The sequence below is a fragment of the Rhincodon typus genome, chromosome 6, assembly GCF_021869965.1.
Source record: "Rhincodon typus isolate 14 chromosome 6, sRhiTyp1.1, whole genome shotgun sequence".
NCBI lineage: Eukaryota > Metazoa > Chordata > Chondrichthyes > Orectolobiformes > Rhincodontidae > Rhincodon > Rhincodon typus.
In genome coordinates, this window is record NC_063337.1 from 83,872,360 (window position 1) to 83,900,355 (window position 27,996).

Sequence of the window (27,996 nt, forward strand, 5' to 3'; positions counted from 1 at the left end):
TAGAACGTCAGCCTCTCTGCTCCTATGATGCTGCTTGGCCTGCTGTGTTCATCCAGCCCTGCACCTTGTTGTCTCGGATTCTCCAGCATCTGCAGTTCCTACTATCCCGACTCGAAACGCCAGCTTTCCTGTTTCTCTGCTGCCTGGCCTGCTGTGTTCCTCCAGCTCCACACTGTTATCCCAAAGGTCTTCATTGTTTTGTGGTTTCAGCACCTCAAAGAAATGTAGAACTCTTGAATTGCATTGACTTTGCATTTTGATAATAGCACAAAACACTGTGGAAAGCAATGTAGGTTTTGCTATTTTAACTCTAGGTTTCTGACTTGGCAAGCGTTCAAAGCAAAGGTCAGATTTTGTTTTAGCAATAATATTAGACTGCTGTATCAGTGCTTACAATTATTGAAGAGTAAATTGGACAACAGCTTCAAGTGTGCCGTTAAATGCACAAACCCGGAAGCTGCTGTCTTATTTCTTTCTGCCCGTTGACGAGCCTCTACAGAAATACCTCTATGACCGATTCAACGTTAAACTATATGGAGGTTATAAAGGTTTGTTATGAAATTGACCACTACATAATCACTCAAGTTGCCAGAAAAACTTGGGTCCAGATTTTTGTTTGGATCAGATGAGCAGAGATGGGATAAATCATAGTTCCAAACAAGCAGTCTTTTATTAAAAATAAAAGCTTACACTTCCTATTTTCAGTTTTGGAAGGGTGTGGCCCAGCTGGACAGAGTCCTGTTGGCCGTCCAGGAAGAGCAGTGGAGGCTGCTGGTTCCTGTAGTGGGGCAGGCAGAAAGGCTGCCTGGGGATGACACTGCTGTGTTCAAAGCTTATAAATGTATATGAAACAAAAACTCTTGCTGTCTCACCTTTTTCATATTTGCTTCATGCCAACTTATCCTACTTAGTGCCCATTTTTTAACCCCATAGCCCTTCACACTCATCAAGCACAACTAACCATCCCATTTGAGCCTTCACACCCCATTGAAAATAAGATTAGAATAGTTAGATGGTTGATTTTGACTGGTGCAGACTCGATGGGCTGAAGGGCCTTTTCTGTGCTGTAGACCTCAATGACTCTAATGCCACATTATGCCCCTTCAGTCATTTCCCATGACTCTAAATTACCCTTTATGCCCCCAACATCCTAAAGGCACTTTATAGTTTCCATGATCATCCATGACAACTCTTAACCCTTGCCTCTCCATGCCAGTTCATCAGGTATCAACCATGGGTCATCCGTCAGAAGACATTTTAATACAAAAAGTTATGTGCCCATTGATTATATCAATATCGAAAAGAAAATTCTCATTTATACAAAAACATTCAGTACATTGGATTTTTTTTTCAAATAGCTCCTTGTTTAAACAAATGGTTCCATGTTATAAGTTGTTGGAGCTGCCCATTAAAATATTTGCTTGACAGGCATCTCGTAATGAAAATGAGAGTTTTAGAAGTCAGTCATTATGCTATAATGATTTATGTCCACAGGAACACTGAAATAGCCAGCAACTGTTTAACTCCATGCATAATTTTGGACAGTTCCTTGACAGTTTTGACAGCTTTAGGCAGTGTCAGTCCTCCATTCCTATCATCAGAAGATTGATCAAAATGATTCTTGACCATGTTATCAAATGGCATTTGCTCAGCAATAACCTTGCTCTTTGATACTCAGTGTCACGTCCAGTCAGTTCCTGACTTCATTACAGCCTTGATCTAAACATGGATGAAAGAGCTGAGCTTCAAAAACAAGGTGAGATGAACTGACCTTTAGATCAAGGCAGCATTTGACTGAATGTGGCATCAAGGAGCCCTAGCAAAATTGGAATCAAATGGAACTGGGGGGCAAAACCATTGTTGGCCTGAATCACACCTGGGAAGTCAGAGGAATATGGTCATGGTTGCTGGATGCTAATCCCCTCAGTCCTAGGACAACTCTGCAGGAGTTCCTCAAGGTAGTATCCTAGGCCCAACCACTTTCAGCTACTTCATCAGTGACTTTCCATAATGGTGATTGCACAATGCAACTCCTCCAATAATGAAGCAGCCCATGCTTGGGTTGATTGGTGGCAAGTACCATTTGGTTACATTTCCCCTTAAAGTTTAGTGGCACTGACATTGCAGAGTACCTCACTATTCATATCCTAGCCATTACTGTTGACCAGAAACTGAGCTGGACTAGCCATATGAATACTGTGATAACAAAACCAGGTCTGAGGCGATGAGTAAGTCCTCCTGAATCCCCAAAGTCCGCCATCTACAAAGCACAAGTCAGGAATGTGCAATGGAATACTCACCACTAGCCCAGATGTGTGCACCTCCAACAACACTGGAGGAGCTCAAGACTATCCGGTGGGGAGGGGTGGGGGGTGGAAATAGGATGCACATTTTGACATCTGATCCACCACCTTTTACGCCTGCTCTTTTCACCACTCGTGTATATAGTGACAGCAGTATATACCATCGACAAGATCCACTACAAAAACCCACCAAGGCCTTTTTGACAGCACCTTCCAGACTTGTGACTCTACAAGCGAGAAGGACAAGAGCAGTGGATGCAAAGGAGCACCGCCACCTGTAGGTTACACATCACCCTTACTTGGAACTGTATCAGTGTTCTATGACGATTGCTGAGTTAAGATTCTGGAACTGTGTTCCTAACAGCACTGTGGATGAGCTGACATCCCCAAAAAACTGCAGGTGTTCAGAAGGCAGCTCATCTTTTCCAGGACACTTAGGGATATCCAATAAATTATGGCCTAGCCATTGCTGTCCATATCCCATTAATGTTTTGTTTTAGAAAATGAGTGTACTTTGCAAAAAAGGCATGCTTATTTGTATACAATCCCAACAGTGTCTTTTCTCCATCAAAGAGGGATCTTGCCTCTTCAAAAGTCTACCCTGGTTTTCCAAAAGAAGTACAGTGAAAATTCTCCTGATCTTAAGCAGCCTAATCTCTACACTCAAAGTATCTCAGACCAGGGACTCCAAAGTCTCATCTACTTGGAGACAGCTGAGTATTGAAATGGCCTGCTGCTCCCCCAGGAACTACACATACACCAGCTACAGACCACCCCCATGAAAGTGAGAGATATTGGACTCGGTGGTGGGAATTGGGAATTCCAACCTCTTCCGGCCTTTTCGCCATGGCTCAGGTAGTCTTTATATTGGCAAAAATCTAGGTCCTATTGTCCACTTAGGTCTAATTAATTTTTAAAGGTGTGTTAATCTTGGGTACCAAAGGGGCTCTTGTGGCACAGTGGCAGTGTCCCAGACTCTGAGCCAGGAGGCCTGGGTTCAAGTTCCACCTGCTCCAGAGGGTCTGTAATAACCTGTCTGACCAGACTTATTGGAAACTATTCTGGTGATGGGCATTTCACTTTTCCTATACATTTTAATTATTGTTAGAGATTTAGAGGTAACCAAATGTAACATCTTTTCTTTCTGTCTCATTTATTTCTGTCTGTCATTAATTCCTTATTTATTTCTCTTATTTGCTGCTTTTATCTATGATATTACTTTGATTTAAATATCATGGTTTTCCCTTGCAGAACGTAGACTCTGTAGATGTCAGTAAGTATCACAGGTCCCAGCACCCTACTACAGGGTGCTGGCACAGTGTTGGACATCTGAATGCAAATCACCACCCAATTGCACAGGAATAGTCTGTGCACAGCTGTAGGGGTATTGAATGGAGTGACCATCAATTATTGCTGACTGCAAAATATGAGTTTATTCCACCTGATCAGCACAAGATTATAATTAATAAGAATTTTAAAGAAAATCCATCTGTTATTTAGTTATTTGAAGGCAATACATAGCAATTAGGTTATTTTTAATTCGAGTGGGAGCTTTACATACACATGGTCAACGGGGCGGGTTATTCACTGATCTTCCATTTGATACACTAGTTCTTGCATTGTTCCATTGAGTGTGGCGCTTTTAACACTAGTTTAATATTTGCAGGTTTACTGTTTAGTAATCGAAAGCCTCCCTAAATTGCCAGAAACTGTCTTGATATTGTAAATCTATGTTTATTGGCTTCAGTTAACTTAATTGTTCGATTTACAGGCAGGTATCACTCACTTCAGTGTTGCAAGAGATTGTTGGGACTTGGAAGTAATTGCAAAGTGTAGAATTGTGAAGCAGCTGTTTGAAATTCTGAGAAGCCAGCTGTGTCGGTATGAACGAACAGAAGCATAGATCTGATCTGTGAATCAGAAAGCAGATTTGAAAGTATGCCTGGTTAACATTTCTTGAGGTACATCCTGTGTATTTTAGGCTTTTTTTTGAATGTGCATCTGATCCTCTCTCCTTGATGTTTTTCAAGGTTGGAAGTTCATGCTGGCTGGATCCTGGGATATTATTCTCTCAGTACTGTGCAGAATGACTGTGTTGCATTATAATTGAGATGCCATGTTCTTAATGGTTATTCAATTTGTGTTTGTCTTGATGTGTGATTTTTTTTTCTATGCATAATGCAAGGGATAATAATGCTATAAAATGAAAGATTTTCAGATATCCAACATCTTAAAATAAAAAAGCAAGCTAGTGGCAGAGTACACTTTCCTGGCCCCACTACAGAAGAGTGCATCAACTGCATCAGAATAATGCCCTGTGTCTCAGACAAATTGCTCATTGAACATCAATTTGTGATATATGCTAACAGTTTTTAAATCAATTGCTGTTATAATTTAGTTTTGATATCTTGAGCATTCGGGAACACAAATGGATTTTAGTCTAATTATTACAATTATGGTTTCACGGCTACAGACTTCATTCTTGGGTAAATGTGACTCGGAGGGGGTCTTGTAGCTCAGTGGGTAATATCTCCGTGTCTGAGGCCAAGCTGCAAGTTCAAGGCCCACACCTAAGATTTAGTGGCTAAGGAAGGTGCATGTGTAAAATGGCCAAACAGTTTGGTTATCAACTTGTAAATCCTTCTAATACATGCCTATGGAGGAAAGTAAGGGAGAGAACCTGGTCAAGCATCTGCAGAAGGCTACAATAAATCACTGCTGCTCTAAGCATAATCATGAACTAATACAGAGATCCATGGTCACTGATGCCCTTTAAAAGTACTCTACCTGGAGAGTGTGAGAGAGAGATATGATTCAAGATTTTAAAAGATTGTCCCCAGGGCGCTCTACCATTGATCGGAGTGTCCTCTACTCTCCGTTAGTATCCAGGTTTATTTAATCTACTAAAATTGTTGGCTGTCATCACCTGTTAGAAATTCAGGTGCCATATTACTTTTCAATCATTCAAATTTATCACTGCAAGGTATAAAAATCACTCCTTATATATGCAGTGCCATCAGTAATTAGTTTAATCGTGGTCTGCATTTTCTTGCCTTTGATCTTAAGAGTGACAAAATTATTGTGGCCCTGCCAGAATGACAGCAGGGATTTAAAAATGATGGACAGGATCCAAATTCCAGGATTCCCGTTTCCATTACGGCACCCTCCATTCTCAATTGTGCAGATAATTATTGTACGTCTAGTTTGTCTTGAAGAGAGTTCACTTTAAAACCCTCCATTTGCTGTGTCCTTACAATGTTGTTGAGTCTGCCTGCCAGTTAGTTTGGTGTGGGTAAGCTGCACATAGATAAATCAGTTGCTTTTCTGTAGTGTCTGCTTCATAACTCATAATGTGTTTTACTGTTTTAAATACAATAACCCACAGAATTAATCAATTGCTGATGAGGGATTTTTTTATTCGACCATTATCACTATCATTACAGTAATAAGCAGGTAGTCTGCACTGTAACCTGGACATTGGCATCTCCTAGTCCTGTGCAATTTTCATGGAGTCCGGTCAGTTTCTCCATGACATGCGATTTATAATCCCTTGCGAGTTGTGAATGATTGTCTGTCTGGTTTCAGGAACCATTTGAAAGGTAAGATCAAAAGGCTTTAATGATATTTCCATGACCAACCATTGATTTTATGTACTTTAGAGAAGCAATTAACTGTACAGGGATGTTGGAATGTGTCAAACTGTTCTCAAAAAAAAACTTTCTTTTAAAAAGTGCTATTGCCCTAATCCTATAAAAAGAATTGATCTGCTTCTGGGGTGATGGATGTGACTCCATTCCACAGTTGTGTGCACACATACAACCCCCTTCCCACTTTGGAAGTCTAAAATAAAAGCAGAAAATACTGCAATACTGTTTCTCCCTCCACATATATGTTACCTATTCTAACATTTCCGATGAGGGACCTTTTTATTAAAACTGACATGAGATAGAAATGTCAACAGTTTTTAGCAATGAAATTTGTGGAAGAGAGTAGGCCCTAAGAAGTTGTTGGTTAACAGAGTGTCGAAGTATTTTTCCTTATTTGAGACACATATTTAACTCTTCTTAGAAACAGGTTGTTGTCTTAAAATTTAATATGCCTATAGTTAAATGTTCATCATTACTGATGTTTTTGAGTTATAAATATTTGATGATTCAAGAACCCGTCATTTCAATTGCCACAGAGTTCTCTGGGCCACTCATTGATTCAAAAGTAAATGGGCGTATATTTTTAAAATATTTTAAAGTGAAATTTGTTAATTGAAATATTGAAGGGAAGTTTCTTGTTGGCTGAGAAATTTGGTGATGCCATCTTAAAATTTCACAAGAAGATGTGGCAGATATGTGCCTGAATTATTATTCCCAAAGTAAATCTTGTGAGGCAATGCAAGTTAAATCTATTTCTTTTTTCTTCTGGATTTATCTTCCACCCTTCACTGACCTGAATTCTCAACAATATAAAGGTAGCTCTTGCCATTGGCCATCAATGTAAAATTGGTGACAAGTCAGGAATTAAATTTCTTCTGATTTTTACTTTCATTGACTTCAATAGAAATAAAATTTGAGGAAGCAGTAAATGTGCTGCTGATTCCCTAACGCCCATTTTACACACTCTCGCAAAGTCAAAATCAATCTCGTAGTCCCTAAATCATGTTCATTCAGCACAGTTCACAAATTGAACAATTAACTTAATTTTAGGTATTATTGAGTTAAGTAGAGATGTCGAGTTTGCAATACTAATAGGTGAGAATTGATTTATTAACTAGAGTAGATATTGAGTTCATAATTATTTTACAAGGGTATATTTACATTTAATTTTTGTATCTATCGATCAACAAAAATAATTTGTATTTATGTAATGCTTTTAACATCTCAACACACTTAACAGAAGCAATGTCAACAAATTGCTGCCAAGCTACAGAAGGAAGAGAGGTAGACAGATTTAAGGGAAGAATTCTAGAGCCTGGGGCCTAGGCAATTGAAGGCATTGCGTGTTTCAAATTTGGGGATGTCAAGAGGCCAGAATTGGAAGAGCACATGGATTTCAGAACACTGATGCGGCTGGAAGAGGTCACAGAGTAGCATGTGTTTTTCCTCAGAGCTGTAAACCTAAATTAGCTACTAGAGTCCACTGGGATGTGACTTTTTAATGCAATTATTCAGCAGGGATTGAGCAATGTATTGAGTTAGTACATTATCCTTTCACTCATGAGACACATAGTCCAATCTAATCTAGCCTGATATGGTTAAATGCTGAACTCCCTGTCTGTTATAGAGGGAGAGGAACAATTTCGGGGTGTGCCACCCAAGAACTCTTCTTCCTTCCTGTGTTCCAAGACAGAGATTATATCACTGTCCTTGTGAGACAGTGTCCTGGACTAATAATTCTGACAGCATGAGATCAAGCATCACCATGGCAGATGCTGTATTTGAATTCAGAGCAAATCTGAAGTGAAAGGCTGGCATTAACAGACGTCACTAGTCAGATTGTTGCAAACAAATAAAAGCCACTGGTTAACTCCCAGAAATAAGCCTGTACCTTCCTGGTCTGGTCTCCTATGTAACTCCAATTCTAAATAGAGTGCTCTAACTGCACTCTGAGGTGACTGAGCAAAAGACACAGTTGTGTCAACTTTGGGGTGGGTAAGAAGTGCTAACCTTGTCAGTGTCAGTAAATGAATTAGTAAATGAATTAAACTAACGGAGGACTACTGGGATGAATTGGCATGAGGGTTCATCAATAATGCAGAGGTGAAAAAACAAAGCTGAGTGTAAACACGGTCTAAAATGTAAAATGGTGTCTGTGTTTTCCCATGTGACAAGTTCCTGATCATGTCAGTATCATAGTGGGTGTATGTAGGGTGAAGAACAGATCCTGACTAAATGGGAGACATTGTTCCTTAAGGCTGGTGAGACACTTAATGGTAAATATGACTTGGTGAGCAAGTATGTTAGTTGCCTATACTTCGGCATAGTTGATTCACGGAATGATAAGCTAATTATGAAAGCATTCCAGTTTTATCGGACTTTCTTCCCCCATGGCAGACTGCTGGAATGTGTATGCAAAAGGGGAAATGTTCATGCACACAACATGTTGTAGCAGTCGGTGAAATTCTTAACTTGTTCTCCACACTGAGTATTTTATAGGAAAATGCAAATGGAAAACTGATTTGGAAGGTCAATAGACAAGAGCATTTGGTTAAAGTCTGAGGGAGGATATAACAGTTACCTGTTGTCATCTTGAAAACCCCCTGACCCAACTCTGCCCTCTGTTGGAGGACTGGTTAACCAGTAGAAGAAGGGAAATCAGGATCAGGATGGCAACCTGTAATTAGTGGAGTGCCACAGGGATCACTGCTAATATTTATTTAGTTATTTACAAAACATATATTAGTGATTTGGTGACGTGCAAAAATGGATGAATGCACTAAGAATCTGCAGAGGGATATAGACAGGTTGAGCAAGTGGGCAAAAAATGGGCAGATGGAATATAACGTGGGGAAGTGTGCACTCTTTAGCAGAAAGAATAGATGAGCTGAGCATCTTTAAATGGCGAAAGACTGCAGGAAACTGTGGAACAGAGGGATTTGGGAGTCCCTGTGCGTGAACCACAAGGAGCTAGTATCCAACTTCATCGGGTAATTAGGAAGGCAAATGGAATGTTGACTTTTACAACAAAGGGAATGGCACATAAAAGTAGGGAGATTTCCCTAAAACCCATACAAGGGACTGATCAGACTACAGCTGGAATATTGTAAACAGTTTTGGTCCCTGTATCTTTTTTAAAAAAAAAAGATATGCTGGCATTAAAACTAGAGATGGTTCACTAGGCTGATCTTGGGTGTGGAGGGACGGTCTTATAACGAGAGCTTGAGTGTGTGCTCCTTGGAACATAGAAAAATAAGAGGTGAGTTATAGAAACATACAAAATTCTTACGAGACTTCACAGGGTAGGGGCTCTTTCCCCTATGGGAATGTCTAGGACTAGACCATTATCTCAAAAGAAGGGATTGCTTGTTTAAGACAGAGGCAAAGAGGAATTTCTTCTGAGGGTAGTGAATCTGGGAAATTATTTACAGCAGAAGGCCATTGAAGCTGGGTCATTAAGTTTGCTCAAGGCTTAGATTTTTAAGCAATAAGGGAATTGAAGGTTATCGGAACAGACAAAAAAACAGTTGAAAATTATTGGGTCAGCCATGATCTCAATGAATGGTGGAGCAGACTTGATGGGCTGAATGGCCAACTTCTATATTTTCTGGCTTCATGGTTTATTCAAGGGCAAGAAGGGTATTCAGGCAGTGCAGGTATTTGGGTTTCTACTGTCGTCATCATCAAGCCACCATCGTCTCACCAAACCATAGGGCTACTCTGTCCTTAGAGAGAGCCAACTCATGCTGATTTAACCTGAGGGCCACCATAGCTCAGGTGAGGGGAGAGGTTGGGAAGGAGAGTCCTTCATGGTAACCTCACCTGGTGCAGGGATCAAACCCACACTGATGGCATCCCCATCATACTACTTCGCAAACCAACCATCCAGCCAACTGAGCCAAAGCGACCCCAGTTTCTGCTGCACTGTGATTGTTGAATAGCAAAGAAAGCAGGTCCAAAGTAAATACAGTGCAGTTTAAAATCATGAGATGGGTGAAGTCGACAGGAGACCTTGGACTGAAAAAGAATGCATAAACTTGACTTTGCATCACTTGATGGACTATATAATCAATGAGAAGCTGTTATTCAATGCCCTGTTTTCCGGGATCATTGAAGTGATGAATATAATGATTACAATGAATTGTGAAATACTTGTTACGAAAGCAGTTATGATAGGGTGGTGAGGAAAAAGAACACCACCACTGGTGTATGACTTTTCTTTTCCGACAGTTCATTAATTATGCATTTCTCAAATCTCTTCCTTACTCGTAACCCGTTCCACTTCTGCATGACATGGACATCCTTATGTGAAGCAGCTGCTTTCTCATTGAGCAATGCTTCCTCAAGGGGGCTCAGTTCCATCCGTTCATCCTTCAATGTCTGTCAGTAATGTAGCCTGAGGCATTTGCACTTCATGTATCCCTGGCTGAATTCTGAAAGGGAGCTTGCATTTCAAACAAAACAGGATGAGGACAAGGTCCTCTTGGGTCTCTGAACAAGAAGTACACAGCCACTCGGAGGCCTGCCCCAGAACACCAATTTATTGAAGCCTATTGAAAATCTGGTACTGTAAGCTGTAAATCCAATGTTGCAACAGTCTCAATAGTTCAAGTTGCATGCTTGCAGTAATTGGCATTTGTTTTAGTAATTTCAGCTGGCATGGAGGGGGTGGTGATACGAGGGTCAGAAGTACTACTAAAATGGCCTTCTCATACATGCCTATTTTTCACTTTCTCTGCAGTGTTTGAACAGCGACGACACCTTTTGAGAACATAATGCTAATGCTTGATGGGATGCCGATGGCAAGAGTCAAACCAGAACTTCTGGAATCTGAGCGAGTGGTAAGCCGAGGTTTCCAGACAATTCCCTTTTTCCCCCGATAGCGGTAATTATTTCCAGACCTTTCTAAAGCCAGTCTCCTCTCAGCCTGCCCTATGATATTCACATCCATCTTCACCTCCTCCCCCATTCCTGTTGATGTATGGCCTGAAATCTAGGGAACACATAGCTGTACTGTGACATGATACCACTGCACTCGAAAGTTGAGAAAATTCTGTTAGTGCAATAAGTTTTTGAATTGACTGGAGTACATTTATGGGCATTTTCCAGCCTCCTGGAATATAGGATTAATAAGTTTATACTGTGTTCAAAAGTCTTGCAGATAGCTCACTTGAAAGTAATTCACTCTTTCACCTGATTGAATGCAAATTTATTCAAAAAAACTAAGGAGTGGAAACTATGATGAAAATACAGCACATATTTGAAAAAGAAAAAACCTTAAATCAGTGCTGTTTTCTTCTACCATGGAGCTAGTAATTAATATTGATGGCTGCCAATCTGAAAATGTTCCTTCGCCACAGCAGTTAGCATTTTACTTGCTCCATCAATTCTGGTCTCTTAAGTATGATTTGCATTACCATTGGTGTTAGTGCCTGCAGCCGCCAACTCTTTAATCTCTGGAATTCCCTTCCTAAATCTATTCACCCTGCTAGCTCCTCTTCATCCCTGAAGACAATACTTTAGACCAACTCTCTAATTAAGACGTTGGTGACTCACTTTAATATTTCCTAATATGGCTCAATGTCAAGTTTTTTTGTTGGATAATTGTTCCTTGGAATTGCTTTGGAATCTTTTACTATCTTAAATGTGCTTTATAAATGCAAGTTGCGTTTTGTATGGTTGATACATTTCTTGTCAGCATTTAAAGTGAAAGCTGTGAAAAAACAGCCATATCTGAACAATGGACTATTATATTTTGCATTATGCAGTTCCATGCTGGTGGTGTTATAGAACAGCATATCTCCTTGTGTTAGTACAATAACCAGAAAATTTACTGAAAAGACAATCTTGTTGCATGCAATAGTATGTGTGCTAACATTTACTGCCTTTGCCAAAATAAATTAATATTTATTGAACACAATAATTGGTAGGCTCACAATAAATCCACATGACCATGAATCAAAATCTTAACATGCGTACCAAACAAGCTCCTGCTATTGTTATAGGTTAGTGTTGGAGTCTTAATGCTCAACATCTTAGTTATATGGCAGTTTTAATGTAATAAGTCATCCAAGGCATTTAGCAGTAGCGTCATCAAACAAAATTAGGGGTTGTGCCACAAATACCTATTAGGACTATTATTAAAAACCTTAGTCAAAAAGATAGGTTTTAAGGAGCATCATAATGGTGGAGAGAGAAATAGAGAGGCAGAAAGCTTCAGGGAACCAATTCAAGGAGTTGGGTGTTCGACAGCTGAATGCATATTCATCAGCCGTGAGCAAATACAAGTCACACGACACCAGGTTATAGTCCAACAGGTTTATTTGAAATCTCAAGCTTTTGGAGCGCTGCTCCTTCTTCATGTGTCGTGTGACTTCTGACCTTGTCCGTTCAGGTCCAACACTGGCACCTCCACAGCAGTGGTGGTCATTATGGATATGCAGTAGATCAGAATAGAAGAAACTTGAATATCTCAGAGGCTTACAGAGCTAAATGAGGTATAGAATTGGGGAGGAACGTATGGCATGGAGAGATGTGAACTCAAATTTTAAAATCAAGGCATGGCTGATCTGGTTCACGCAAATGAATGAAAGGACTATGTTATGTAGTAAGAAAATCAGAATTAAAATTTTGAGGTGCTTCTTTTAAAAACTGGCAAAGATAATGTCATGCATGAGTTCTGGAATGCTAAAATCAGTGGAGACTGCAGACAAAAGAATTCCAATTGAAAGTGCTATCAGACCACATAGTTTCATTCTGCTTACATTGAAGGCCACTGTCTCTTTAGAAGAGGGGCAGGAATATTTGCAAAATATTTCTGGGTCCAACTGACCACATATAGGTACATTTATTCTGATATCATTCAAATAAGTACTTTGGATATTTATTGCCACTTAAAAGCATTTTTTAAAACATGTACCACAGAGATAAACATCAGCTGATGGAGGATTAAAGTGAAATTCCGTGTGAATGGAAAGTATGAGTCATGGTGTTAGCATTGATTTTCAATTCTGTCAAATTTACGTTCTCATAAATAAACAGGCGATTTTTTTAAATGTGTAAGTTATTATTTTCAGTCTCCCTTCTGTGGGGGAAAATATGGTCGCATTTATGACAGAACAATGATTCTATTTCCATTTTATTAATTAGAGCAGCTCTTCCCTCTAACACTGACTATTCTACAAAGGTGGAGATAACACTACCAATGATCACAAAGGCAATGCTTAGCAAGTCAAATATATCCATTCATAAAAATAGAAGGTAAATGTGATTAGATTGACTTGATTCTGTTGTTTGCCAATTCATATCTAAGTGCTCCCCATTTAATGTTTTGTTTTTATGGTGCATCCACATTAACACCTGTGCAAAAAGTGACATACTTTGACATATTTATATTCAAAGCTATTCTCAGAACAATAATGATTTGAATTTTGGAACCGTTATCAGTTAACGAATGTTGGGTGTGCAAATATACCATTGACTAAGGCTGCTTGGGTGTTCAAGATCTGAGATTTTGAGGTTGTTAATCTATGGAATTCTCTACATTAGAGCATTGTGGAAGTTATTATCATTGAATGCCCTTAAGGTTGAATTAAATGGGATTTTAACCTGCAAGGCAGTCAGGAGTAATGGGGAGCAGACAGGAAAATGGGTTGAGGCTACCATCTGACCAAAACATAATCATGTGGAATGGCAAATGGTCCGGGGCATCAAATGGCATAGTCTTGTCCCTTTTTGTTATATTCTTATGTTCTTAACCAAATGTTAAAAAGATTTTCAACATGTTTACACTGTATTATGTTGTATTTACAGCACAGGATATCAGTATGCTACGCATCCATTCTATTTCAACATATCCTCCAATTTGTTGTTCTTTCATGTATTTATCAAGCTTTCACCTAAATGCATCTATTCACCTCAACTTCTCCATGCAATAATAAATTCCACATTCTCACCACTAGCTGAATATTAGTTTCTGCTGAACTTCCAGTGGACTTATTGGTGACTTGTATATTTATAATGACTTGTCCAACGGGATAGATGTACATGTATTCTGTGAAACCCCTCTACAGAGAAAAAGAAATTACATTACCTTTATCAGCTTTCTCTTTTCAAAAGGAAACAATCCCAAGCCTGTTGAGTCTTTGGTCATTTCCAACCTGTCGTTTCTGGTATCATCCTTGTAAATCATTTTTGCACTTTATCCAGTGCATCTATATTGATGTTGTAGTATATTTTCTGTAAGCTCTTATTTCTATGTGAAACTTATTTTTAACTCCTTTATGGGATGTGTGTGTTGCTGGCATGTCCAGCGCTAATTGATCTTGAAGCTGTGTGCACCATTATGTTAAATTGTATTGTGATACTCATATCCCATGAATGAAGAGCAATGCACAGTGCTGTAAGTATGGTCTAACCATATGCATAAAATGGCACGTGACTTATAGGGTGCACATCTGGGAGCTGAGCATATAACCTGTTGAGCCATGCTGACTAAGTGACATCTGTAGTAAACGCCATGAACTCCAGTTGATGTTTTCCCATAGAAGCAAACTTTCAATGGAAATCATCACAGGCATTTCTTACATAGAAAATACCATTGTATTGACATGTTTAATCATTTTTGCAGAATTTGTCATGTTTTGATTCTTTTTCCAGCACCCAGTGCTCAACAAAGTGGTGAACCCAAGATGCCATCACAAAATTTGTGAAAAATGTTTTGACTATTTTCCTTTCTTTTAGTTCTTCACGTTTTTGGTCTGTCAAATGGCCCAAGTGTTAACGCTTGCGTTAATTTTCTAGAGTCCTATAACCAAACTCTATCAAAACTTCACAAACAGTACAAGCTTTCATTTTCCCTGTGAAGTTAGAAATATGATCTGCACTGGTTTTAATAAATTCTGACAAAAGCATTTTCATTTGTTTGAAAACAGTTCCTAGGGAAGTGGAAAGGGGTCTGTTTGCATTCAGCGGAGAAGTGTTGAAGCTCTGGGTGTTAACTATTGTTGAGGACGTAGCTCTGCCAAAGTTTGAGATGTGGTCTGTTTCCCTCCTCTTAGGATGGGTGGGCCTCATTTGTGTTTCCAGTATTTCCGGCTTTAATTTCAATACATTTCACTATCTGTTTTTATTTGCTTGCTTTTTTGTTCTCTGGTGTATTTTCATATTTTCATATTTTCATATTTTCACTCACATAAGCTTTTAATAAGACCAAATATAGGATGGTCCCTAATAAATCCAATCAGGAATTCAGGAAAAACCCTTGTCAGAAATTTGGATTGAATTTAATGCCCCACCAGAGACAGGTTTGGTGGTGGGTAGGGACAGATTTAATTAGAGTCATAGAGTCATACAGCATGGAAATAAAACCCTCAGTCCAACTAGTCCATGCCAATCATAATCCCAAACTAACCTAGTTCCACCTGCCTGTGCTTGGCCCATATGCCTGCAAACATTTCTTATTCATGTACTTATCTAAATGTCTTTTAAACTTCCTTTGGAAGTTCCTTCCACACACGAACCGCATTGTTTTTTAAAAAAAAAATTGCCCTTTATGTCTTTTTAAAATCTTTCTCCTCTTACTTTAAAAATATGGCCCCTAGTCTTTCGATCCCCCATCCTAGGGAAAAGATACCTGCCATTCATCTTATCTATACCCCTCATTATTTTAACTTCTATAGAGTCAACCTCCTCTGCTGCATTGGGGAAAAAATAAGTCCCAGCTTCTCCTTATAACTCAAACCCTCTATTCCCGGCAACAACTGTTAAATCTCTTCTGAAACCTCTCAAGCTTAATATTATCCTTCCTATGACAGGGAGACCAGAACTGGACACAGTACTCCAGAAGAGGTTGGGATTGTGGTTGTAGCAGACAACAGGTTTCAGCCAGGACTAATACTTGGCGAGAGGGTGCTGTGTGTGCTAACCCACTTCCACACAATTAAGTTCAGGTGGGAAGATTCATTGATACCTCCTGTCCTGACAATAATTTCCCCACTAAAAATTTTAATTAATGTTTTACTGGCATTATAACTTATTGGCCTCCACCACTGCTGCTGGTTTTCACCCAGTAGCAAACAGGAGAGTCATGATGTGATGACCCTGAAAAGTGAACTACATCCTGTTTATTTATGGACACCAGGAAAGGGGAGACAGATCGAGCAACCTGGAATCAGGAAGTCAACAGAGGGGTAGGGGGAAAGCACAGAGGGTCACCTCACCTGCTGTTGCCTCTAACCTACTTCCTGCCCCTTGCTCCTCAACCCACATTTTGCCCTCATTCATCTTTTGACCTGGGGTCTCTTCAGTCCTGGTCCTCTCCTCATGGTTGCATTCCCTGCAGCTGCTACCATTCCCAGTTGCACAATGAGAGCTATTAGATACTGAGAGGCCAGCAGCTCTTGGGAAGCACTGAGTGGGAGTTCCTTCCCAGCACCCCTAATCTTGGGGAGCAAGCCCCAATATTTGCCACTCAATGTAATGGACTTTCACCAACACAGATAACGTGTGGGTCCTGTCATTTTCCCAACTGCTGGGTGAGATCCCCCATTACAAACACTTGTTTCACCATTTGTGTGACAACCTGTACCTCCGTTGGTAGCACTTCTGGTCTCTGTCCTGTTCTAGGACTTGACACAAAACTTAGTGCTAAATGAGTGCTGCACTGACTGAAGAGATAATAAATCAAGGACAAGTCTGCTCTCCCAGGAAAGTAAAATATTCCCAAATGCAGTTTTGGAGACGAGAAGGTGACTGTTGTCTGATGGCATGGCTGATATTTATCCCTCGGTGAACATCGCCATCACAAGATTATTTTAGTTTTTATTACATTGCTGACTGTGTGCATAAATTGGCTGATCTGGTTCCTACATTACAGCAGTGACTACTCTTCAGAAATATTTCATTTGCTGGAAAGCACTTTGAACCATCTGATCATTATGAAAAGTGCTTTAAAAATGCATGTCTTTTGTTTATCTAGAGAGTTGTTAGAATGTGAAAATCAGTACCACCAGGAACAGTTGAAACAAATATCATGGATGCATTTAAGGGGGAGCTGAATAAACACACAAGGGAGAAAGAATTTGACAAAGTAAGATGTAGGACTAAGTTACTTGTTCCTGTGCTGTACATTCTGTAATTCTATATACTACTTGCAGATGATTCAAACTTTAACTTGGTGATCAAAATATTTTCCTTTGCCTTTAATTCTTTCACCATAATAAGGAGTTTCTTTGCCTTTCAGTTCTCGATCCTTTCTACCCAAAGTGTAAATATGTCTTTTCTTTGCAAAGTGGCTTGTGTAGATGCAGTAATTTGTTTTCTGTATGCCAACATGTCTATATTTGTGTTAATAATTATTGATGGATATGAGTGAATTCACACTGGTAATCTCATCATAGGATTCAGATGGCTGTTCTTTCCAGTGCACAATAATTATGGTGGCTGGCTTCCTATTCCTTTAGTCATGACTCAATATGCTGCAACATAAAAGAGATGATACCAGTAAATTGAACATTTTCCTGACAGCCATGTTTTCTGCACCATTGCTCCACTGTTCATGCTGGCAATTAGAATAAAGGGAAAAAAAAACTTGCATTTGTATCGTGCCTTCCATGACCACAGAGCATTCCCAGGTACTCCTGTTGTTATTTAGGAAATGCAGAAGCTAATTTATGGCATCCACAAAAAGCGTTGAGATAACGACTAGGCAGTTTTTTTTATTGAGGAATGATTATTGATCATGACACTGGAGTACCTGAACCCCACCACTTGCTTTTTTTGAAGCAGTATCGTAGGATCTTTTACATATACCGGACTGTGTGCGTGGTCCTTTTGATTAACATTTCATCCAAGGACAGTATCTTCAATGGTACTGAATTCTTTCAGTACTGCATCGGACGGTCAGTCTAGATTGTTCTGCTCAAGTTCTCGAGTGGGTTTTGAACCTACAACAAGCTGATGGAAGCCTGATTACTACCAAATGAGCCACAGACAACACCAGCTAACTGCAAGAAGTATTAGGTTGGCTGCAATTTATAGGTTGTCTATGTTTAACTGTTATTAAAATTTTATGATTGCACCCTTACTTATTGCTTTGTACAAGAATACAGTCAAGTGTCCTAAAGACACTACTTGCCAATATCAAGATAAGCCATTGACGAACCTGTGAGTAATCCCTCAGAATCCTCAAACGCCACAATAGTTGCTTCCCAAAGTGCTATTATCAAAGCATTACAGTTAGGAAGTTGTGGCAACTTCAGGTAAAAGAAATTAAAATGTATTTTACCTGTACATTTTACTTTTATTTTTTGGAATATTTAATCCATTCTCCACAAAATCCCAGTTTGGGGATTTGCAACTCCATTTCTGAATTTATTAAATATACAGAAGAAAGACAGACATAAGCCACTCTCATTATCAGTCTAATTCAAACAATAGCATGTCATGTGACCCCTATTACACAGCATAGGAACAACCTCTGATACTGATCTGCTTTTCAAAAAATTGTTTTATTATCATTGTGTAATAAACATATGCACAAAACAATAATTTATTGTCACAAGTGTTCAGCGAGTGTGAGTGATTGCAGTGATCATTGATTAAAAATATCTCATGACCTTCTTCCTCATGCACTACAGCTACTAATTCTAAAAAAAATCAGTATTAATTTTGATATAACCATTAATTTGGAGAAAACCATATTAGCGGTCAGTGTTGGATTAGAAAAACAACGACTAGACTGGTTGAGCAAATAGTTGACACTCAGAATTGGATGTTTGCTTCTAAACATACAATAACAGATAAATGAACATTGTTGACAGTTGCTTTTCAGTGAAGTTAAAATATTTTCACTCTTCCTAAATTCTTGTGCAAAATGTCAAATTTCTTTTGATACTACAAAAGTATGTGGATCTTGTAGCATTATCCATGAAGATTTAACTTGTAAAGCTTTAATCTGTGTAGATGTCCTGTCAACATCCTACAAAATTCATCCTGATTACAATCAAATTCCTTTCTGATATCCTTTATAAGCGTTGCACTATTTTCACACAGTTGTCTTTGACATACAGTTTCTTTGTTGCGTCATCATTTTTAACAATAGATATGAGTCCTGACGCACATTTTCACATTTCAAAGGAAGTCATTTGCATGTGTATACAGTTGAGTGGTTTTAAAAATTTAGCTTCCAATTCCTCTATCCTTCTTGCAAATTATGCCATTGGTCAATAGAAAAAGGTTGTCTTCTTTATTGGCAATGTTCATATTTAAAATGAAGTGACAGATTTTTATCTCTAAATTATGTTTCATATGCCTGCCTATATATTTGTGTGTATTGTTTAGAAATCCAGGTTTTTCTTCTAAAAATTTGTGAAGTTTATAAAATAAGTAGATTGTAAGATTGTAGTTTGAAATTTAGGGTAAATGAAGGGGAGTTGTGTGACCTGTTGTGGAGTCTATCTGATAGTAAGCCTAAATGGTTCGATTGTTCTGGTGGTCAAGGAAGACTTTGATTTTATTTTAACTGAGGAAGTAGGTTCCAAGTATTTACACTTGGAGACAGTGGCAGCAGTGTCTGAATTTATAATGGTTTGACTCTGAGCGTTTGAAAATCCTAGAAGTGTTGCGATATCAGGTTGTAAATACTTGTACTGTAAACTGCCCACTTACTTATGACAGGGTGTTATGATCAAGGATGTCTGCTGATTACCAAGGAGGGGAGAGGGCACAGGAAATATTTTTGAGATCAGGTTACAAGCTTCCCAACAAATCGGTGACTATGTAAATATCACAGATAGAGATTCTGTGTGGTCGCTGGGGAGAACAGCTGATGGCTTTGTGAGTTAGCAAAATGAGATGTGGGAGGGAGATGGTCTGTGGTCAAAGAAAAGGGTCCTGCTGCCACCTAAAGGATTCCATGAGATTTGTCCCAGTGTGGCACAGGGGAGAAGAAACATTTGATCAGGCTTTGTGATGGATTTAGAAACTCTCCAAAAACTGAGGGTCATGCCTTTAAAATACAAGTTGCCTGAGAAATAGAAAGTCTGGTTTAGTCAAGTGTTTTCTTTTTAACCATTTGTTAATGTAATAGTTTTAAAGCATGAAATCGTGTTGCATTCTTTCAGCCAATCAGTGGAAGTTCAGATTTCTTTAAAAGTTATAAGTCTCTATGGAAACTGAAATCATTTTCATGAAGGGGGGAGTTCAGGATGTGGGGGCATAGGCCAAAAACATTAGTGAAATCAAGGAAAGATTTCTTTGTGGAAAGGGTGGTGAAGTTGCTCATCTGCAAGCAGCTAATGATTGCTGAAGCAATTCTTAATTTTAAAACTGAGATTGATAGATGATGATTAAACAAAGTTAAAAGAGGAAAAGGTGGATGTGGAGCATGATTGCAAGGCAGACACAATCTCCATGAACTTTGGTCTACCTCTGTTCATATATTTTTGCAAGTATTCAAGCATTATTCCATTGAAATTTTATTTTTGACCAAAATACACCATATTAAAAAAGCATAGTGCAAGTATGATTTTATTTCTAGTTGCATGCTTCCTTGAAGGTAAATATAATCTTGGGTTCCATTATTATAAGTGTCCTATAGAATTCCATGTCCCACATTTTTTTTTTCTTCCATTGTCTTCCTGATTGAGTGAGTGTGCTGTATGAACTAATGTCTATTTTGCAGTACTGACCAAAGTTAAAATTGCTCCTTTTGTCTTAGTTGTTCTGTTTATTTCTTGAGCTTGGCTTTATTCTATAGAAGTTTAATAAAACAAAATGCTTGATTTTAGCAATGTTTTTCAGGCAGCTTCCTATTTACAATTTGCTTTCAGACAGCATGAGTAATTCTTTTTTAGATTCTTACTGAGTCTGGCAAGATTTCAGAGCCAGCTTGAAAAACCTGATGACCCACACTGAGATCAGTGTCTGGCCACAGTTTTGAATAGTAGTGTTATGTCTAAGAACACTGAATTTCTCTAAAAAACGAGGAAGGTATTTAGCAGTTCATAACGAGCTGTTGGATGTTGCATGGAATACTTTTTTTTCCTGGGAGATGATGTAATCGGGTCAAGATGTAGAAAGACTTTGGGTTAAAGCTGGCCAACTTAATGATGGATCAAAAATAGCAAAGGTTTTATCTGCAATCAATGGTTTTTAATTAGTTTTTTTGCATATCAGTCTCTTAAAGCTCTTTTTCCATACGAATCTCAATCTTTTAAAGCTATATCTTCAGACAAATCAAAACCTCAAGCAGTTTAATTAAACTCTGACAAGAAAATTGATCTTTTAAAATGCAAAAGAAAACCTGTAACTTTTCCATTATATTGAAAACTCTTGTGGATTTAAATAGGGCCTTTGTAAATATACTAGTCCGATCGGTATGAGAATGCAGGTTATCTTAATCAGCTGGTACAGTGGTAGGTTTGGGGGACAGCAGAAACACTCCTCTTCTTAGCCCACAAGCAGTGCTAGAAAGGTACTGTTCCACACATTACCTTTCACTGTTGAGTTTCTTGTGACTTAGCAATCCATTCAACAAGGGTGTAACCCAAAAATGGTGGTATGATGTGAGACATGCAGTCTCACTAATATATTTGGTCTAAGTGAGTGGGCAAAGGTCTGGCAGATGGAGTACAATGTTGATTAGTGTGAGGTCATCCATATTGGTAGGAATAACAGCAAAATGAACTATGTTTTAAATGGTAAAAACTTGCAGTACGCTGCTGTGCAGAGGGACTTGGGTGTCCTTGTGCATGAATCACTGAAGGTGGGATTGCAGCTGCAACAGGTGATTAAAAAGGCAAGTGGAATTTTGTCTGCCATTGCTCAAGGGATGGAGTTTAAAAACAGGGAGGCTATACTGCAGCTGTATAGGGTCCTGGTGAGGCCACACCTGGAGTACTGTGTGCAGTTTTGGTCTCCTTACTTGAGAAGAGATATACTAGCACTGGAGGGGGTGCAGAGGAGATTCACTCGGTTGATTCCAGAGTTGAGAGGGCTGGATTATGAAGAGAGACTGAGTAGGCAGGGATTATACTCATTGGAATTCAGAAGAATGAGGGGAGATCTTATAGAAACATATAAGATTATGAAGGGAATAGATAAAGTGGAGGCAGGGAGGTTGTTTCCGCTAGCAGGTGAAACTAGGACTAGAGGGCATCGCCTCAAAATAAAGGGAAGCAGATGTAGGACTGAGGTCAGGAGGAACTTCTTCACCCAAAGGGTTGTGAATCTGTGGAATTCCCTGCCCAGTGAAGTGGTTGAAGCTACCTCACTGAATGTTTTTAAGGCAAGGCTAGAAAAATTTTGAACAGTAAAGGAATTAAGGGTTATGGTGAGTGGGCAGGTAAGAGGAGCCACGTTTCAAAAAGATCAGCCATGATCTTATTAAATGGTGGGGCAGGCTCGAGGGGCCAGATGGCCTACTCCTGCTCCTAGTTCTTATGTTCTTATATTTAAACAAATAGCAATTCTCACCAGCTGCCAAAAAAACAGAAGTAGATAACTTTGAGGCAGGCCCAATTTGTGATTGAATTTTTTAAACATGTTTTTGTCATGCTAGGTAGAAATATCCTTGTTCTTGTGGCTTAAACTCACGTGTATGACTGACACCCTACAATCTATTCGTAATACCAAATCAGTTAATCTCCATGAATAATCATTTGCTAGTCCAGAACTTGCGTATTGCTGAAAAAAGATGCACTTTGAAATTTGTTTGTCTTGCGTCACTAAGGCAATTTGCAACAAGTACCAAAATGTCGCGAAAACCTTTAATATATGTAGCTTTGAATACATGTAAGTGTGCCACAATGCAAGCTCAACTGACAATCTTAAAGCAGTTGTCAGTATGCAGTCTGGATCATTTAGCAAATGTTGTCCGATTTGTGGAGTCACAGCTAATGCTGTATACTGTGTTCTGAGTTTTGCAGCCAAGTGTTGTGTGTATAGTCAGTATCTTGCTTGTTCCCAACAGCTGAAACAATAGGCTGTTTGATACAGTCCACCAATCTTTAGAATGTATGGCCTATATACCTAACATCACACTGACACTAAAATTTATGTTACTACTGCATTATAATAGAAATTAGGGTGGCCATCCTTCGGCAGGATGTTCTGGATACGTCCTATTTAAGCATCAAATTTGCACTTGAATGGTTTGGACCCAATTGTGAGTTGCTGATAAGGCCTATCTTAATGCATGAAGCTGTACAAATGTCAAAATATATATTGACCAGTGATGGTCGGATTGCAGTAGGTAGTAGTACAGAACCCACTCACTGATGCCACAACTGGGACATCGTGGAAAGGAAGCTCCGTAGATTTGTTCGATTTCAAAGGTGAATCTGGGTGCAGAATGTAACCCATGAAGACATGTAATAAGGACTAGCAGGTTTAAAACGGACGAGGAGAAATTATTTCACTCAAAGGACTGTAAGTCTGCAGAATTCACAACCCCAGAGTGTGGTGGATGCTGAGACGTTGAGTAAATTTAAGGAAGAGATAGACAGATTTTTAATTAGTTATGCATCGAAAGGTTATGGCGAGTGGAATTGAAACCGAGATGAGATCAACCATGATTGTGCTGAATGGTGGAGCAGGCTCCAAAAACTGAATTGCCTACTCGGGCCTCTGTTTCTTACATTCTTAAACTTAAGAATGTGGGAATTAGTGTTGCTGAATTTATGAACTTGACAACTTTTGCAGTCGCATTCAGTTTTAACAACATTATATATGCCCAAATTGAAGATCTTTCCATAGGATTTCACTAGATATCAGACATATTTGTTAGGTTCAATGAAGAATGTGTCCTCCATGAAATGACATGTAACCATCTACTCTTTGTGTATTTCCAAAATGTCGATGATACATTTGCTATTATTGAACCCTGGTCAGGTTATTTCGCCATGTATGTCTCTGAAACTCCTGAATGGGCCTAAGGCCGTCATTTTTGGACGCTCAGTCCACCTCAGAATATGATAGAGCATAAAATATCTCCAATGAAGAGCAACAGAAGAAGTTTTCTGTGTAATGCAGTAACACTCAATAGCACTCAAGAAGCTTGACAACATCCAGGACATAGAAATTGGGAACGGGTGTAGGCCATTCAGCCATTCTGAGTTTACTATGCCATTCAATATGATCTTAGCTGATCCTGTATCTCAGTGCCATATTCCTGCTTTTGCTCCATATCCCTTGATTCCTTTAATATCTAAAAAATTATTAATCTCTTACTTGAATTCCTCAGTGACCTGCCGTCCACAGACTTTTGCAGTAGTGAATTCTACAGGGTGACCACCCTCTGAGTGAAAAAACATCTATTTTAAATGGCTTGACAACTCTGAACTGTTGAATCAGTTTGAACAGTCCAATGAGTTTATACAATCATTTAGGACCATGTTTAATAATCTAAAAGGCTGCATTCCCTTTCCCAATGGTAAGTTTGGCCCATATGCAAAGCTGCCCTCTCCAAAGTACTGTAGAAGCTTTTAACTTTCTCTTAGCATGAATGAAAATCAGAATAGCCTTAGAGAGCTACAGTTTAATAACGTGCTGTTGCCTCCATAAACCACAGGCTTGCAATTTAGATGTAGTCTCATAAGACTATTTAGTATTGTGGAATGAGACGAGCCTAACTGTGGGGATTCCAGTATGGAGTTCTAGAAAAGATAGGCCTGAATTTACGATGTGAAGGAAATTCAAAGACTTTGGAGGAGAATGTGAAGTTGGACAGTGATGGTAGTTGACAAGAAAGAGGAGTCAAAGATTAGTTTTGTGAAGAAAGCTCATGCTCAAGGAAGAAGAGGGGTTAAAACCTAAGGAGAATGAGCTATTCACAATAACGACTAACGTAGGAGCCAACAAGGGAAGTCGGGTGACCAGTAATTTAGTGAGACTAGGCATGAGGAAACAAGATGTGGGTCTCACGGACAAAGTGAGTTTGGAGAGGGAATGAGGGAAGTTAGAGAAATATGGGAATTCTAGGCTAGTGTGCAGGAGAAATTCAAGAAAAGTTTTGATGGGGCTTAAGGAGTGAAGTAACTGAGGGAGCTGATGGAGGGTAAAAGAGGAAAGCATTACTTTAGCTTGTCTTGCAGAGGCATTAGCCAGTTGCAGAGCACCATTGATAGATCATAGAATCCCAACAGTGTGGAGGCAGGCTTTTTGGCCCATCAAGATCTTGTGCTATAGTGTTCTATCTTCCTCTATCTTCTAAGTCCACACTGACCCTCCAAGGAGCATCCCGCCCAGAACCACCCCCCTACCCTATCCCTGTAACATTGCATTTCCCATAGCTAATCCACCTAGCCTGCATATCCCTGGACTCTATGGGCAATTTGGCATGGTCAGTCCTCCTAACCTGCATATCTTCAGACTCTGAATTCGGTTGTCCTACTGCAAAACGATGAGTATGCTGGTACAACAGGTAATTTGGAAAGCTAACTGAATGTTATTGTCTATTGTGAGGAGAATGGAATACAAAAATAGTGAGATTTATGCTTCAGAGATAATAAGAACTGCTGATGCTGGAGTCCGAGCTGAGACAGTGTGGAGCTGGAGGAACACAACAGGCCAGGCAGCATCCGAGCAGCAAGAAAGCTGATGTTTCGGATTGGGACCCTTCTTCTGAAATGCTTCAGAAATTTCTGAAGAAGACATTTATGCTTCAGTTGTGTAGAGCGTTGCTGAAATCACATCTGCAGCATTGCTCACCTTAGTTAAGGCAAGTTGTAAATGCATTGGAATGAGTTCAAAGAAGACTTTAGTAGGTTAATACCTAGAACTGGCAAGTTGTCTCATGAGGCAACATTAGACAGGATAGGCTTTTATCTGCCAGAGTTTAGAAGAGTAACTTTATAGGATGCATGGAAAAAGGATGTTTCCACTTGTGGGAGAACCTTGAACAAACACTTACTGTTTAAAATAAAGGGTCATTCATTTCACAAAAGAACAGAAGTAGGCCCCTCGAGTTTGTTTCAGCATTCAATGAGTTAATTACTGATCTGTACCTTAACTCTATATATCTGCCTTCGGCCAATATCCCTTAATATCTTTGATAAACAAAATTTTGTCTGTCTCAGATTTAAAATTAACAACTGATCTCCCATCAATTACTGTTTGTAGAAGAGAGTTCCAAACCTCAACCACTCTTTGTCTGTAGAAGTGCTTCCTAACATCTCCTGAATGGTCTGAAAAATGAGAATTTCTTTTCCTGAGGGTGTTGAGTCTTTGGAACTCTGCCTTTAATGGCCTTTTGAGGAACACAGCCCTTGAATTTTCATAAGGTAAAGGTGGATTATTGATATTCGAGGGGGTGAAAGGTTATCAGGAATAGATGAGAATGTGGAATAATCAGATCAGTCATGATCTTATTGAATGGTAGAGTAGGCTCAAGGGTCTGACTAACTTACTCCTGTTTTTAATTTGTATGTACATCCAGATCTCTCCTGTACTTGCTAACCTAAGCTCTTCTCCTAGCCCACCATCAGTGTAAATCTCCATTTATTTTATCGTTCGATTCCTCCAAGGTGTTGCGCCTTCCCTTTTCTCTAGCCTTCAGGTGCTATGAACCTCCAAGGACACTAACCACCTCCACGTCCCTTGTGCCTCGTTGATTTCATTAGCTCAATAATGGCACCCGAGTTTCAGCTATTGAAGTCCCAAGCTTTGGAAGTGCTTCCTAAACCTGTTTACCTTTACTTCATTTTCTGTTTTAAAACATATCCTAATATCTTGTTACATGTCAGCCTATCAGTCTGTATGTCAGTTGGTCCCACCCTAGCCTCAAAGTCACATGGTTCCAGCTTTAAGTCCCACTAGGACCTGAGCACTAATGTCAAGGCTGAGACACTCTAGTATACCATGGCAAAGGCAAGTGTGCTGTCTTCTGGATGAGTCATTAAACCATGGTTCCATTTGCCTGTTTGTGGATTCCATGGCATCGTTTTGAAGAACAGCTGATTAAACCATGGTGTTCTAACCAGTATTTATCTCTCAATCAGTGTCACAGAAACAGATTATCTGATTTTCACATTGCTGTTTATGGGCATTTGCGATTGATAACTTAGTTGTGTCTCCAACGTTATAACAGATTGGCTGCAAGTGGCTTTGAGCCATGGGGTGGGTATTGATACGCTATTTAACTGCAACTTACTTTTTCTTTTCTGGTATGTTATGAGATAATGTTTTTGTGAAGCACCTTAGAGCATTTATTACATTCGAGTGCTTTTTTAAATTTCATGTTATTGAAGAGCCCTTGAGCGAAAATATATAGGAGGATCAATTCATTTCAACAATGGAAACAAAACCATAGGAGTTGCATTTCTTTTACTTTGATTTGGTTCATGTCTTAGAAAGAAATAACTTGTATTTTTATATAGCCCCTCATGGCATTTGTTGGAAGTATTTCAGATGTAGTTATTTGCTTTTCTGAGGTTAACACCAATAACCTTTATTAATATTGGATTTTTAATTGTAGCAATGTCTTCTGATGTGCTTTGGAGAAGGATAATGGATGTTCAGCCAAGGAATAGATTGGTAGGATTGACCAAAGTAATTTCCCTTGTGTGGACTGAAGGGGCAAGAATTTTAATATGTGGCAACATGCCCTAAATGGTTTAAAAAAAAATTTTGAAATTATTTGAGGAAGGATTGTTGGTCAGGAAAACAACCTATGCTTCTTCAAATAATACAATTAATCCTTTAATGAACCAGTGGTTCATCTGAAGTGCAATAAATTTGACAGTGCAGCCTGGATCATGTGTTGAAGTTTTGGAATAGGCTTAAACATGCAGTCACTGAAGCACATATACCGTGAATGCTGGAAATCTGAAAGATAAAAACAAATAAGTAAGTAAAACTCAGCAGGTTGGACAGAAGTAATGAAAAATGGTGTTGTCTATTCCGATGAAAAACCATCAATCCAAAATGTTGACTCTGTTTCTCTCTGCAGGTGCTGCCTCACCTGAATTTTCCAGCTTATTTTCTTCCAATTTAAGACTCATGACACTTGTCTTCAGTGGTCACCCACTGGTTCCACATCCTTCCCA

At 39.1% G+C, this 27,996-nt stretch overlaps 1 protein-coding gene across 4 annotated transcripts in view; it reads left to right on the top strand.

The window, feature by feature from the left end:
• Nucleotides 1–27,996, top strand: part of klf12b (Kruppel-like factor 12b) — a 235,990-nt gene that overhangs the window by 102,502 nt on the left and 105,492 nt on the right. For all 4 annotated transcript variants that reach the window (XM_048598329.1, XM_048598328.1, XM_048598331.1 and 1 more), the window contains exon 2: nt 10,692–10,791. In XM_048598329.1, coding sequence (XP_048454286.1) covers nt 10,726–10,791 — 66 coding nt within the window. In that variant the 5' untranslated portion in view covers nt 10,692–10,725. The remainder of the gene's footprint in view (nt 1–10,691; nt 10,792–27,996) is intronic.